This window comes from Heptranchias perlo, chromosome 4, assembly GCF_035084215.1.
Source record: "Heptranchias perlo isolate sHepPer1 chromosome 4, sHepPer1.hap1, whole genome shotgun sequence".
NCBI classification, from domain to species: domain Eukaryota; kingdom Metazoa; phylum Chordata; class Chondrichthyes; order Hexanchiformes; family Hexanchidae; genus Heptranchias; species Heptranchias perlo.
Genome location: NC_090328.1, coordinates 1,196,891 through 1,213,143, shown reverse-complemented (window position 1 = coordinate 1,213,143; position 16,253 = coordinate 1,196,891). Strand labels below are relative to the sequence as shown.

The window sequence follows — 16,253 nt, the reverse complement described above, 5'->3', positions numbered from 1 at the left end:
AGGGCGGTGGAAGCAGATTCAATCGTGGCTTTCAAAAAGGAATTGGATAAATACTTGAAGGAAAAGAATTTGCAGGGCCGTGGGGAAACAGCAGGCGAATGGGACTAACTGGTTTGCTGTTACAAAGGCTCGATGCACAGAATGGCCTCCTTCTCTGCTGTAACCATTCCATGATTTTCTGGTTCTTAGTCTCCATTTTAGAGTTTTGCAATTTTTGTAATTTTACAATTTTACAATTAAGTAGCTTGACTCTGTAACTAGAAGATTGATGTTTCAGACTACACAACTTTCTCATCTCAGCTTGCAGACAATTGCCTAAACAAGGGGCGAAATCTGAGCTGTTCTTTGAAAACATTGAGCATTCTTCAACAAGCCTGCAGGAACGATGTTTGCTGGTGAGTTTGGCAATTTCAGTCAGGAGAGGCAAATACACTCTTTTACACCTTCTAAATAAATTTATAGAAAGAAAGAAGGAAGGAAGGAAAGGAATTGCATTCATAAGCACCTTTCACAACCTCAGGACAGCGCTTTACAGCCAATGAAGGACTTTTGAAGCATACTCACTCTTGTAACGTAGGGAAACACATTAGCCAATTTGCACACAGCATGGTCCCACAAACAGCATTGAGATGAATGTCCAGATAATCGGTTTTAGTGATGTTAGTTGAAGGATAAATATTGACCAAGACCAGATAGAGCTTCCCTAATTTTCTTCAAATAGTGCCGTGGGATCTTTTACGTCCACCTGAGCCTCCGTTTAACATCTCAGCTGAAAGAAGGCACCTCTGACAGAGCCGCATTCCCTCAGTATTGCACTGAAGTGTTAGCCTCGATTATGTACTCAAGACTCTGGAGTGGGACTTGAACCCACAACCTTCTGAATCAGAGGTGAGAGTGCTACCACTAAGCTGAGACTGACACTTTGTTAAATCCAGCATAATAATACCAGGAGAATCCCGTTACAAATTGCTGATGACAATGTGATCATATCAACAGTTACAGAGAGTTGATATTAGGATGTCTCACCATGAGCATGTTGTACTTATTACTTAGAAGCATCGGCCCACAGTGCAGAATACCAGAAAAGTTGAAAGGAGTAAGATAGAAAATAAGGTAAATCGAGAAATAATCATTTGGTGATGCAAAGCTTGGATTTTAATAACTGGTAGAGTCTGGATGGAAGGAAAGACAGAGGGAAGTGAGGAGGTCCACAGTTTGAGATCCTGTTTAACACAGTCACATTCTAAAGTCAAGAACTGATTGGGAACTTGGAAGTGGGTCCCAGTGTTCATTGTATGGTTCTTTTTGATACAGCAATGAATGCCATACCAAATGTAACAATACAGTTGTATAAAACTTTAGCAGATTTAATTTCCTCTGGCAGTATATTGGTTAACCAGTTAATGTATTCATGTAAAATAAATGGGTTAACAAATACATTAAAATACTGAACAGAGGAATTTAAAACTACTGGATAAATAAAACATGGGGTTATAAGAAGAGCTGAATGGAAAAATGGAGCGACAACAGCATTTCTCAAACTGTGTGGCATGCTACAATAATAGGCCATGTAACATTCAAGGTAGGGTAGCAAGGAGACCACTTTCCGATCTGTTGCCATCTCCCACCCAAGTTCTAATATCTTGCTGCTTCTCGTTTGATTCTCTGACTCTGCTGCTGGTCCTACTCAAAAGAACATAAAAAATATACGGCCCCTTGAGCCTGCTCCGTCATTCAATAAGATCGTGGCTGATCATTGGCCTCATCTCCACTTTCCTGCCCCGATCCCCATATCCCTTGATCCCTGACTGTCCTAAAATCTATCCATCTCAGTCTTGAATATACTCAATGACTGAGCATACACAGCCCTCTGGGGTAGAGAATTCCAAATATTCACAACCCACTGAGTGAAGAAATTTCTCCTCATCTCAGTCCTAAATGTCCGACCTCTTATCCTGAGACTATGCCCATAGTTCTGGACTCTCCAGCCAAGGGAAACAGCCTCTCAGCATCAAACATGACAATCCCTCTCAGAATCTTATATGTTTCAATTAGATCAATTCTCATTCTTCTAAACTCCAGAGAGTATAGGCCCATTCTCCTCATAGGACAACCCTCACGTCCCAGGAATCAATCACTTGGAATACTGTGTACAGTTCTGGTCACCCTACTATAGAAAGGATATTATTAAACTAGAAAGAGTGCAGAAAAGATTTACTAGGATGCTACCGGGACTTGATGGTTTGACTTATAGGGAGAGGTTAGATAGACTGGGACTTTTTTCCCTGGAGAGTAGGAGGTTAAGGGGTGATTTTATAGAAGTCTATAAAATAATGAGGGGCATAGATAAGGTAGATAGTCAAAATCTTTTCCCAAAGGTAGGGGAGTCTATAACGAGGGGGCATAGATTTAAGGTGAGAGGGGAGAGATACAAAAGGGTCCAGAGGGGCAATTTTTTCACTCAAAGGGTGGTGAGTGTCTGGAACGAGCTGCCGGAGGCAGTAGTAGAGGCGGGTACAATTTTGTCTTTTAAAAAGCATTTGGACAGTTACATGGGTAAGATGGGTATAGAGGGATATGGGCCAAGTGCAGGCAATTGGGACTAGCTTAGTGGTATAAACTGGGCGACATGGACATGTTGGGCCGAAGGGCCTGTTTCCATGTTGTAAACTTCTATGATTCTAAGATTCTAGTGAACCTTCATTGCACCACCTCGAAGGAAAGTATATCCTTCCTTAGGTAAGGAGACCAAAACTGTACACAGTACTCCAGGTGAGGTCTCACCAAAGCCCTGTTCAATTGCAGCAAGACTTCCTTACACTTGTACTTCAACCCCCTTGCAGTAAAGACCAACATACCATTGGCCTTCCGAATTGCTTGCTGTATTTTTGTTTTAACTTTCTATACTTCGTGTACTAGGACACCCAAACCCCCCTGAATATGAACATTTAATAGTTTCTCACCATTTAAAAAATATTCTGCTTTTCTGTTCTTCCTACCAAAGTGAATAACCTCACATTTCCCCACATTAAACTCGATCTGCTACCTTCCTGCCCACTCACTTAATCTGTCTATATACCTTTGCAGACTATTTATGTCCTCCTCACAGCCAACTTTCCTACAAATCTAAAGGCACTGCATCTGAATGCATGGAGCATTCATAATAAGGTAGACGAATTAGCAGCGCAAATAGATGTAAACGGATATGATATAATAGCAATTACAGAGACATGGCTGCAGGGTGACCGAGGCTGGGAGCTGAATATCCAAGGGTATTCGATATTTAGGAAGGACAGGCAAAAAGGAAAAGGAGGTGGGGTGGCGTTGTTAGTAAAGGATGAAATCAGAGCAATAGTGAGAAAGGATATTGGCTCAGAAAATCAAAATGTAGAATCAGTTTGGGTGGAGTTAAGAAGCACCAAGGGGCAGAAAACACTGGTGGGAGTTGTCTATAGGCCTCCAAACAGTAGTGGTAATGCAGGGGTTGGGATCAAACAGGAAATTAGAGATGCATGTAACAAGGGTACAACAGTAATCATGGGTGACTTTAATCTGCATATAGACTTACCAAATCAAATTAGCAATAACACTGTGGAGGATGAATTCCTGGAGTGTGTACGAGATGGTTTTTTTAGACCAGTACGTTGAGGAGACAACTAGGGAACAGGCTATCTTAGATTGGGTATTGTGCAATGAGAAGGGATTAATTAATAATCTTGTTGTGTGGGGTCCTTCAAGGAAGAGTGACCATAACATGATTGAATTCTTCATTAAGATGGAAAGTGAAGTAGTCCAATCCGAAAGAAAGGTCCTAAATCTAAACAAAGGAAACTACGAAGGTATGAGGAGTGAGTTGGCTCTGATAGATTGGGAAGCTTCATTAAAAGGCATGATGGTGGATAGGCAATGGCTAACATTTAAGGAACGAATGCATGAATTGCAACAATTATACATTCCTTTCTGGCGCAAAAACACAAAAGGAAAAGTGGCCCAACCATGGCTAACAAAAGAAATTAAGGACAGTATTAGATCTAAAGCGGAGTCATATAAAGTTGCCAGAAAAAGTAGAAAGCCTGAGGATTGGGAGCAGTTTAGAATTCAGCAAAAAAGGACCAAGAGATTGATTAAGAGCGGAGAAATAAAGTATGAGAATAAACTTGCAAGGAGCATAAAAGTGGACTGTAAAATCTTCTACAAGAAAAAGATTAGTGAAGACAAATGTAGGTCCCTTACAGTCAGAAACGGGAGAATTTATAATGGGGAACAGGGAAATGGCAGAGCAATTAAACAAATACTTTGGTTCTGTCTTCACAGAAGAGGACACAAATAACTTCCCAGAAATGCTAGGGAACCAAGGGACTAGTTGGGGAGAGTTATAAAACAAAGAGATCTAGGAGTACAGGTTCATAGCTCCTTGAAAGTGGAGTCACAGGTGGATAGGGTGGTGAAGAAGGCATTCAGCATGCTTGGTTTCATTGGTCAGAACAATGAATACAGGAGTTGGGATGTCTTATTGAAGTTGTACAAGACATTAGTAAGGCCACACTTGAAATACTGTGTACAGTTCTGGTCACCCTATTATAGAAAGGATATTATTAAACTAGAAAGAGTGCAGAAAAGATTTACTAGGATGCTACCGGGACTTGATGGTTTGACTTATAGGGAGAGGTTGGATAGACTGAGACTTTTTTCCCTGGAGAGTAGGAGGTTTAGGGGTGATCTTATAGAAGTCTATAAAATAATGAGGGGCATAGATAAGGTAGATAGTCAAAATCTTTTCCCAAAGGTAGGGGAGTCTATAACGAGGGGGCATAGATTTAAGGTGAGAGGGGAGAGATACAAAAGGGTCCAGAGGGGCAATTTTTTCACTCAAAGGGTGGTGAGTGTCTGGAACGAGCTGCCGGAGGCAGTAGTAGAGGCGGGTACAATTTTGTCTTTTAAAAAGCATTTGGACAGTTACATGGGTAAGATGGGTATAGAGGGATATGGGCCAAGTGCAGGCAATTGGGACTAGCTCAGTGGTATAAACTGGGCGACATGGACATGTTGGGCCGAAGGGCCTGTTTCCATGTTGTAAACTTCTATGATTCTATGATTCTAGTGAGAAGGAGGAATTAAAGGAAATTAGTATTAGTAAAACAATAATGGGACTGAAAGCCGATAAATGCTCAAGGCCTGATAATCTGCATCCCAGAGTACTAAAAGAGGTAGCCATGGAAATAGTGGATGCATTCGTTGTCATCTTCCAAAATTCTATAGATTATGGAACAGTTCCTGCAGATTGGAGGGTGGCAAATGTAACCCCACTATTTAAAAAAGGAGGGAGAGAGAAAACAGGGAACTACAGACCGGTTGGCCTAACATCAGTAGCAGGGAAAATGCTAGAGTCTATTATAAAAGATGTGATAACAGGACATTCAGAACATATCAACGGGATTAGACAAAGTCAACATGGATTTATGAAAGGGAAATCATGTTTGACAAACCTACTGGAGTTTTTTGAGGATGTAACTGGTAGAATAGATAAGGGAGAACCAGTGGATGTGGTTTATTTAGATTTTCAGAAGGCCCACATCAGAGGTTAGTGTACAAAATTAAAGCACATGAGATTGGGGGTGATATACTGGCATGGATTGAAAATTGGTTAACAGTCAGGAAACAGAGAGTAGGAATAAATGGGTCTTTTTCGGGGTGGTTGGCAGTGACTAGTGGGGTACCGCAGGGATCAGTGCTTGGGCCCCAGCTCTTCACAATATATATCAATGATTTGGATGAGGGAACCAAATGTAATCTTTCCAAGTTGGCTGACAACACAAAACTAGGTGAGATTGTGAGTTGTGAGGAGGATGCAAAGAGGCTTCAAGGCGATTTAGACAAGTTGAGTGAGTGGGCAACTATATGGCAGATGCAGTACAATGTGGATAAATGTGAAGTTATCCACTTTGGAAGGAAAAACAGAAAGGCAGAGTATTATTTAAATGGTGATAGATTGGGGAATGTTGATGTACAAAGGGACTTGGGTGTCCTTGTACACCAGTCACTGAAAGAAAATATGCAGGTGCAGCAAGCAGTTAAGAAGGCAAATGGTATGTTGGCCTTCATTGCAAGAGGATTTGAGTATAGGAGCAAGGATGTCTCACTGCAGTTATACAGGGCCTTGGGGCATTGTGTACAGTTTTGGTCTCTTTATCCAAGAAAGGATATACTTGCCATAGAGGGAGTGCAGCGAAGGTTCACCAGACTAATTCCTGGGATGGCAGGACTGTCGTATGAGGAGAGGTTGGTTCGACTCGGCCCGTATTCACTCGAGTTTAGAAGAATGAGAGGGGATCTCATTGAAACATATAAAATTCTGACAGGGCTAGACAGACTGGATGCAGGAAGGATGTTTCCCCTGGCTGGGGGGTCCAGAACGAGGGGTCACAGTCTCAGGATATGTAGGACATTTAGGACTGAGATGAGGAGAAATTTCTTCACTCATAGGGTGGTGAACTTGTAGAATTCTCTCCCACAGAAGGCTGTGGAGGCCAAGTCACTGAATATATTTAAGATGGAGCTCGATAGATTTCTAGACACAAAAGGCATCAAGGGGTATGGGGAGAGATCGGGTAAATGGTATTGAGATAGAGGATCAGCCATGATCATATTGAATGGCGGAGCAGGCTCGAAGGGCCGAATGGCCTACTCCTGCTCCTATTTTCTATGTTTCTATGTTTCTAGCTTTGTATTGTCAGCAAACTTTGGTAGTGCTCATGATATAGTGTACATGGATCTTAGCAAGGCTTTTGACAAGGTCCAACATGGCAGACTGATCAAAAAATTAAAAGCCCATAGGATTCAAGGGAAAGTGGCAAATTGGATCCAAAATTGGCTCAGTGGCAAGAAGCAAAGGGAAATGATTGACGGGTGATTTTGCGACTGGAAGGCTGTTTCCATTGGGGTCCCGTAAGGCTCAGTGCTAGGTCCCTTGCTTTTTGTGTTATATTTTAATGATTTGGACTTGAATGTGGGGGGCTTGATCAAGAAATTTGCAGATGATACAAAAATTGGCCATGTGGCTGATAGTGAGGAGGAAAGCTGTAGACTGCAGAAAGATATCAATGGACTGGTCAGATGAGCAGAAAAGTGGCAAATGGAATTCAGTCAGGAGAAGTGTGAGGTAATGCATTTGGGGAGGGCAAACAAGGCAAGGGAATACACAATAAATGGGAGGGTACTGAGAGGTGTAGATGAAGAAAGGGAGCTTGGAGTGCATGTCCACAGATCGCTGAAGGTAGCAGGACAGGTAGATAAGGTGGTTAAAAAGGCATACTGGATACTTTCCTTTATTAGCCGAGGCATAGAATATAAGAGCAGGGAGGTTATACTAGAACTGTATAAAACATTGGTTAGGCCACAGCTCGGCACTGCGTACAGTTCTGGTCACCACATTACAGGAAAGATGTGATTGCACTAGAGAGGGTACAGGGGAGATTTACGAGGATGTTACCAAGGCTGGAGAATTTTACTATGAGTAAAGATTTGATAGGTTGGGGAGATTTAATTGAGGTATATAAAATTATGACAGGAGTAGATAGAGTGAATAGTGAAGACCTATTTCCCTTAGCAGAGGAGTCAATGACCAGGGGGCATAAATTTAAAATAATTGGTGGATGGATTAGAGGGGAGTTATGGAGAAATCTTTTCACCCAGAGGATGGTGGGGGTCTGGAACTCTCTGCCTAAAAGGGTGGGAGAGGCAGAAACCCTCAACTCATTTAAAAAGCACTTGGATGTGCACTTGAAGTGCCGTAACCTACAGGGCTAGAGACCAAGTGCTGGAAAGTGAGATTAAGCTGGATAGCTCTTAATCCGCCTGCACAGACACGATGGGTCGAATGGCCTCCTTCTATGCCGTAACTTTCTATGAATCTGTGATTCTATGAAACTTGGATTCATTACACTTGGTCCCTTCATCGAAGTCATGAATAAAGATTGTAAATAGCTAAGGCCCCAGCACTGATCCTTGTGTTACCCCACTCGTAACAGCCTGCCAACCTGAAAGTGACCCGTTTATTCCTACTCTCTGTTTTCTGTCCGTTAACCAATCCCCAGTCCATGCTAATATATTACCCCCAACCCCATGAGCCTTTACCTTGAATAACAATCTTTCATGTGGCACCTTATCAAATGCCTTTTGAAAATCCAAATATGTACCATATCCCTGGTTCCCCCTTATCTACCTGGCAGTTACATCCTCAAAAATCTCTCTAATAGATTTGTCAAACACGATTTCCCTTTCATAAAACCATGTGGACTCCACCGAATCATTCCTTCTACACAAGCACTGTAGCCAATAGTGAGGAAAGTGTTTAGAATAAGAATGGAGGGAAAAGTAGAAAGTGAAAAAAAAAGGAAAGAGAAAACGTAAGTACAGGACTAGGGAGAGAGGAAAAGAGAAGTAATGGTTGGGGAGGATGGTGCAAGAGATTGTCCAATCGATATGGTGAACACTGCTGGGCCTGTTGATCTTTTCTCACCTTTTCATATATTTATGTGTAAGGAGAAGAGGAAGAAAGAAACAAAAGTGAAAGAGGAATGGGAAAGAAGCAGAAGTGGAGAATGAGATAAGCAGAAGTAATGAAGAGAGCAAAAAAACAGAAGCGAATGAGAATCGGGTGAGAGACCGAGGGGTACGGTAGCATAGTAGTTATGTTACTGGACCAGTAATCCAGAGGCCTGGACTAAAATCCAGAGTCGTTAATTAATTCAATTAATTAAATAAAAATCTGGAATTAAAATACTAGCATCAGTTATGATGGCCATGAAACTACCGGATTGTCGTAAAAACTAATCTGGTTCACTAATGCCCTTTAGGGAAGGAAGCCTGCCGCCCTTACCCGGTCTGGCCTATATGTGACTCCAGACCCACAGCAATGTGGTTGATTCTTAACTGCCCTCTGAAATGGCCTAGCAAGCCACTCAGTTGTAAAATCTCGCGACGAAAAGTCATAATAAGAATAAAACCGGACGGACCACCCGGCATCGGACCACTAGGCACAGGACATGACAAAGGCAAACCAAGCCCAGTCGACCCTGCAAGGTCCTCCTTACTAACAGCAGGGGACTTGTGCCAAAATTGGGAGAGCTGTCACCACAGACGAGTCAAGCAACAGCCTGACATAGCCATACTCACAGAATCATACCTTGCAGCCAACGTCCCAGACTCTCCCATCACCATCCCTGGGTATGTCCAGACCCACCAGAGGTGGCGGTACAGTGATATACAGTCAGGAGGGAGTGGCCCTGGGAGTCCTCAACATTGACTCTGGACCCCATGAAATCTCATGGCATCAGGTCAAACATGGGCAAGGAAACCTCCTGCTGATTACCACCTACCGTCCTCCCTCAGCTGATGAATCAGTCCTCCTCCATGTTGAGCACCACATGGAGGAAGCACTGAGGGTAGCAAGGGCACAAAATGTACTCTGGGTGGGGGACCTCAATGTCCATCACCAAGAGTGGCTCGGTAGCACCACTACTGACGGTCAGGCCGAGTCCAGAAGGACACAGCTGCCAGACTGGGCCTGCGGCAGGTGGTGAGCGAACCAACACGAGGGAAAAACTTACTTGACCTCGTCCTCACCAATCTACCTGTCGCAGATGCATCTGTTCATGACAGTATTGGTAGGAGTGACCACCGCACAGTCCTCGTGGAGATGAAGTCCCGTCTTCGCACTGAGGACACCATCCAACGTGTTGTGTGGCACTACCACCGTGCTAAATGGGATAGATTCAGAATGGATCTAGCAGCTCAAAACTGGGCATCCATGAGGCACTGTGGGCCATCAGCAGCAGCAGAATTGTATTCCAGCACAATCTGTAACCTCATGGCCCGTCATATTCCTCACTCTACCATTACCAACAAGCCAGGGGATCAACCCTGGTTCAATGAGGAGTGTAGAAGAGCATGCCAGGAGCAGCACCAGGCGTACCTCAAAATGAGGTGCCAACCTGGTGAAGCTACAACTCAGGACTACATGCATGCTAAACAGCGGAAGCAACATGCTATAGACAGAGCTAAGTGATTCCACAACCAACGGATCAGATCAAAACTCTGCAGTCCTGCCACATCCAGTCGTGAATGGTGGTGGACAATTAAACAACTAACAGGAGGAGGAGGCTCTGCAAACATCCCCATCCTCAATGATGGCGGAGTCCACCACATGAGTGCAAAAGACAAGGCTGAAGCGTTTGCAACCATCTTCAGCCAGAAGTGCCGAGTGGATGATCCATCTCGGCCTCCTCCTGATATCCCCACCATCGCAGAAGCCAGTCTTCAGCCAATTCGATTCACCCCAGGTGATATCAAGAAATGGCTGAGTGCACTGGATACAGCAAAGGCTATGGGCCCCGACAACATCCCAGCTGTAGTGCTGAAGACTTGTGCTCCATAACTAGCTGCGCCTCTAGCCAAGCTGTTCCAGTACAGCTACAACACTGGCATCTACCTGACAATGTGGAAAATTGTCCAGGTATGTCCTGTCCACAAAAAGCAGGACAAATCCAATCCGGCCAATTATCGCCCCAACAGCCTACCTTCAATCATCAGCAAAGTGATGGAAGATGTCGTCGACAGTGCTATCAAGCGGCACTTACTCACCAATAACCTGCTCACCGATACTCATTTTGGGTTCCGCCAGGACCACTCGGCTCCAGACCTCATTACAGCCTTGGTCCAAACATGGACAAAAGAGCTGAATTCCAGAGGTGAGGTGAGAGTGACTGCCCTTGACATCAAGGCAGCATTTGACCGAGTGTGGCACCAAGGAGCCCGAGTAAAATTGAAGTCAATGGGAATCAGGGGGAAAACTCTCCAGTGGCTGTAGTCATACCTAGCACAAAGGAAGATGGTAGTGGTTGTTGGAGGCCAATCATCTCAGCCCCAGGACATTGCTGCAGGAGTTCCTCAGGGCAGTGTCCTAGGCCCAACCATCTTCAGCTGCTTCATCAATGACCTTCCCTCCATCATAAGGTCAGAAATGGGGATGTTCGCTGATGATTGCACAGTGTTCAGTTCCATTCGCAACGCCTCAAATAATGAAGCAGTCCGAGCCCGCATGCAGCAAGACCTGGACAACATCCAGGCTTGGGCTCATAAGTGGCAAGTAACATTCGCTCCAGAAAAGTGCCAGGCAATGACCATCTCCAACAAGAGAGAGTCTAACCACCTCCCCTTGACATTCAACGGCATTACCATCGCCGAATCCCCCACCATCAACATCCTGGGGGGTCACCATTGACCAGAAACTTAACTGGACCAGCCATATAAATACTGTGGCTGCAAGAGCGGGTCAGAGGCTGGGTATTCTGCGGCGAGTGACTCACCTCCTGACTCCCCAAAGCCTTTCCACCATCTACAAGGCACAAGTCAGGAGTGTGATGGAATACTCTCCACTTGCTTGGATGAGTGCAGCTCCAACAACAGTCAAGAAGCTCGACACCATCCAAGATAAAGCAGCCCGCTTGATTGGCACCCCATCCACCACCCTAAACATTCACTCCCTTCACCACCGGCGCACTGTGGCTGCAGTGTGTACCATCCACAGGATGCACTGCAGCAACTCGCCAAGGCTTCTTCGACAGCACCTCCCAAACCCGCGACCTCTCCCACCTAGAAGGGCAAGACCAGCAGGCATATGGGAACAACACCACCTGCACGTTCCCCTCCAAGTCACACACCATCCCAACTTGGAAATATATCGCTGTTCCTTCATTGTCGCTGGGTCAAAATCCTGGAACTCCCTTCCTAACAGCATTGTGGGAGAACCGTCACCACACGGACTGCAGCGGTTCAAGAAGGCGGTTCACCACCACCTTCTCGAGGGCAATTAGGGATGGGCAATAAATGCCGGCCTCGCCAGCGACGCCCACATCCCATGAACGAATAAAAAAAAGACAGAAGTGAAGGAGAATGAGAAGCAAAAATGAATTAGCGAGCAAGAAACAGAAGGAGGTGAGACTGAGAAATAAATGTAGAGAAACAGAAAGGAAGAAGTAAGGAATGATAAGTGGAGGAGAGATATTAACAGGTGAAAGAGGGAGAGAGAAAAGCAGAATTAAATGAAGAGAGAGAAACAAGAGTGAAACATAGAAACATAGAATAGAAGCAAGAGTCGGCCATTTGGCCCTTCGGGCCTGCTCCGCCATTCAAAATGATCATGGCTGATCCTCCAGCTCAGTACCCTGTTCCCGCTTTTTCCCCTTATCCCTTGATCCCTTTAGCATTAAGAAATATGTCTATCTCCTTCTTGAATACATCTATTGATTTGGCCTCCACTGCCTTCTGTGGTGGAGAATTCCACAGGTTCACCACGCTCTGAGTGAAGAAATTTCTCCTCATCTCGGTTCTAAATGGCATACCCCGTATCTTGAGACTGTGACCCTTGGTTCTGGACGCCTCAGCCATCGGGAACATCCTCTCTGCATCTGGTCTGTCTAGTCCTGTTAGAATTTTATATGTTTCGATGAGATCACCTCTCATTCTTCTAAACTCTAGTCGACCCAATCTCTCCTCATATGTCAGTCCTGCCATCCCAGGAATAAGTCTGGTCAACCTTCGTTGCACTCCCTCCATGGCAAGGACATCCTTCCTTAGATAAGGAGACCAAAATTGCACACAATACTCCAGATGTGGTCTCACCAAGGCCCTGTATAACTGTAGTAAGACATCCCTGCTCCTGTTTTCAAATCCTCTTGTAATGAAGGCCAACATACATTCGCTTTCCTAACTGCTTGCTGCACCAGAATACTCGCTTTCAGCGACTGGTGTACAAGGACACCCAGGTCTCGTTGCACCTCCCCTTTTCCCAATCTATCATCATTCAGATAATAATCTGCCTTTCTGTTTTTGCAACCAAAGTGGATAACCTCACATTTATCCACGTTACACTGCATCTGCCATGTTCTTGCCCACTCACCCAACTTGTCTAAATCACATTGGCGCCTCTTTGCATCCTCCTCACAGCTCACATTCCACCCCAGCTTTGTGTCGTCTGCAAACTTGGAAATGTTACATTTAGTTCCCTCATCCAAATCATTGATATATATTGTGAATAGCTGGGGCCCAAGCACTGATCCCTGCGGTACCCCACTAGTCACTGCCTGCCACATGGAAAAAGACCCGTTTATTCCTACTCTCTGTTTCCTATCTGTCAACCAATTCTCAATCCATGCCAGTATATTCCCCCCAATCCCATGTGCTTTAATTTTGCACACTAACCTCTTGTGTGGGACCTTATCAAAAGCTTTCTGAAAATCCAAATACACTGGTTCTCCCCTATCTATTCTACTAGTTACATCCTCAAAAAACTCCAGTAGACTTGTTAAGCATGATTTCCCTTTCATAAACCCATGTTGACTTTGTCCAATCCCGTTAATGCCCTCCAAGTGTTCTGTTATCACATATTTTATAATAGACTCCAGCATTTTCCCCACTACAATTGTTCGGCTATGTAAGGAGTAGTCAGAGACAGTAGTCAAGGACGAGGTGGTGACAGAAGAATGGAATGAAAGTTATTGGGACAAGTATAAACTAAGAATATCAAATGGTCCATGGGACTTGATGGTTGCTGTGCCCCTGTACCAATATGAGTGTAATCTGGATGTGATATTTGTGGAATGCAATGAGTCAGAGTTGAATGTGAGGATGGATAAATATTCTGGAGTTCTGCTTCATTACCTTTGGGGATCAAGGAGCATTGGACAGAATTTTCCCTCAGGAGATTAAATGGATGGGGTATTGCCAATGATGGGGTGTACATGTGCTGTGTAATGGGCACCATTTTTTCTGTATGCTTTTGTAATAAAAAATTTCCAGCAGGTTACAAATGGAAAAAAATGAATAATACAGCAGAGAAAATAATGTGAAGATGTAATAAATAATAATGAAGTAATCAATTGATACAATCAGCTGTGGATATATGCTACAGTACTCTGTATATACAGCAATTTCATAGGACCTGTTTTTCTTATATTTTTGATTCGTTGTAGGGGTAACGACATTTGTCCAGCACGTTTAACACTGATGAGACTTTGTGAGAGTGATGAAACTGATGGACATTTAACTCCAGTAGCGAGGAGTTGTATACCAGGTAACTGCAAAACCTAAGTAAGGACCATTCATTCGTCCAAGCTTATCCTGTGATTTACAAACTTGGCTATGTAAATGTGTTCACTCCATCAGGAGTCTCTCTCCTCGAGAACTACTTGGAAAAAGCTATATCCACTGGCTATTGAGTCAGTAACTAGAGGACACAAATTTAAGATCATCACCAGAAGAACGAAGGAAAAAATTAGGAGAATTTTTTGTTGTTGTTAGGACATGGAATACCTGACTAAAAACAGTGGTGGAAGCAGAATCAGTAAGAGCTTTTAAAAGGGAGGTGGACTAATATTTGAAAAAGATAAAATAAAAGGATATGGGGAAAGGGCAGGCAATTGTGACGGTGGGTATCTCTTGCAGAGATCTGGCACAGGCGTGATGGGTCAACCAATCATTTCCTGTGCTGTGAAATTATTTGATTCTGTAGGAAAGAATGAGATAAAGACAGTAGTGAGAAAGGATCTTAGCTCAGAAAATCAGGATGTCGAATCAGTATGGGTGGAGCAAAGAAATAACAAGGGGCAGAAAACACTGATGGAGTAGTTTATAGGCCCCCAACAGTAGTTATAGTGTTGGACAGACTATAAATCAAGAAATTAGAGGAGCACGTAACAAGGGTAATGCTGTAATTGTGGGGGACTTTAATCTTCATATAGACTGGGCAAACCAAATTGGCTAAAGTAGTTTGGAGGATGAGTTCATGGAATGCATTTGAGATAGTTTACTAGAACAATATGTTGAGGAACCAACTAGGGAACAAGCTATTTTAGATCTAGTATTATGTGATGAGACAGGGTTAATTAGTAATCTTATAGTTAAGGATCCTCTGGGGTAGAGTGATCATAATATGATAGAATTTCATGTCGAATTTGAGAGTGATGTAGTTAAGTCCGAAACTAGGGTCTTAAATTTAAACAAAGCCAATTACGTATGAGGGGCGAGTTGGCTAAAGTAGATTGGGAAATTAAATAAAAAGATATGACAGTAGATAAGCAATGGTGAACATTTAAAGAAATAATACATAATTCTCAGCGAATATACATTCCCTTGAGGAATAAAAACTCCACAGGAAAAATGAGCCAACCGTGGCTAACTAGAGAAGTTAAGGAAGTATTAGATTGAAAGAAGAGGCTTACAATGTTGCCAAAAAGAGTAGTAAGCCTGAGGATTGGGAGGGTTTTAGAAATCAGCAAAGGATGACCAAGAAATTGATAAAGAGGGAGAAAATAGAATATGAGAGTAAACTAGCAAGAAATATAAAAACAGATTGTAAGAGCTTCTACAGGTATATAAAAAGAAGAGATTAGCTGAAGTAAACATGGGTCCCTTAGAGCACAGACAGGAGAAGTTATAATGGGGATAAGGAAATGGCAGAGATGTTAAACAAATATTTTGTATCTGTCTTCACAATAGAAGACACAAAAACATACCGGAAATAGTGGGGAACCAAGGGTCTATTGAGAGTGAGAAACTTAAATAATTGAGATTATTAAAGAAAAGGTACTGGAGAAATTAATAGTACTAAAAGCTGACAAATCCACTGGACCTGATGGCCTGGATCCTTGGGTTTTAAAAGAGGTGGCTGCAGAGATTGGTTTCAATCTTCCAGAATTCCCTAGATTCGAGAACGGTCCCTGTGGATTGGAAGGTGGCAAATGTACCCCTGCTAATCATGAAAAGAGGGAGAGAGAAAACAGGGAATTATAGGCCAGTTAGCCTGATATCAGTATAGGGAAAATAAGAACATAAGAAATAGGAGCAGGAGTAGGCCAATCGGCCCCTCGAGCCTGCTCCGCCATTCAATAAGATCATGGCTGATCTGATCCTAACCTCAAATCTAAATTCATGTCCAATTTCCTGCCCGCTCCCCGTAACCCCTAATTCCCTTTACTTCTTGGAAACTGTCTATTTCTGTTTTAAATTTATTTAATGATGTAGCTTCCACAGCTTCCTGGGGCAGCAAATTCCACAGACCTACTACCCTCTGAGTGAAGAAGTTTCTCCTCATCTCAGTTTTGAAAGAGCAGCCCCTTATTCTAAGATTATGCCCCCTTGTTCTAGTTTCACCCATCCTTGGGAACATCCTTACCGCATCCATCCGATCAAGCCCC

General features: G+C 43.5%; 1 protein-coding gene across 1 annotated transcript in view; it reads left to right on the top strand.

Annotated features, from left to right (window-relative positions):
• LOC137320383 (otogelin-like protein) overlaps window positions 1–16,253 on the top strand; it is a 160,959-nt gene that overhangs the window by 45,696 nt on the left and 99,010 nt on the right. The window contains exons 5-6 of the mRNA XM_067982083.1: window positions 301–395; window positions 14,031–14,131. Of these exons, the coding sequence (XP_067838184.1) occupies window positions 301–395; window positions 14,031–14,131 (196 nt within the window). The remainder of the gene's footprint in view (window positions 1–300; window positions 396–14,030; window positions 14,132–16,253) is intronic.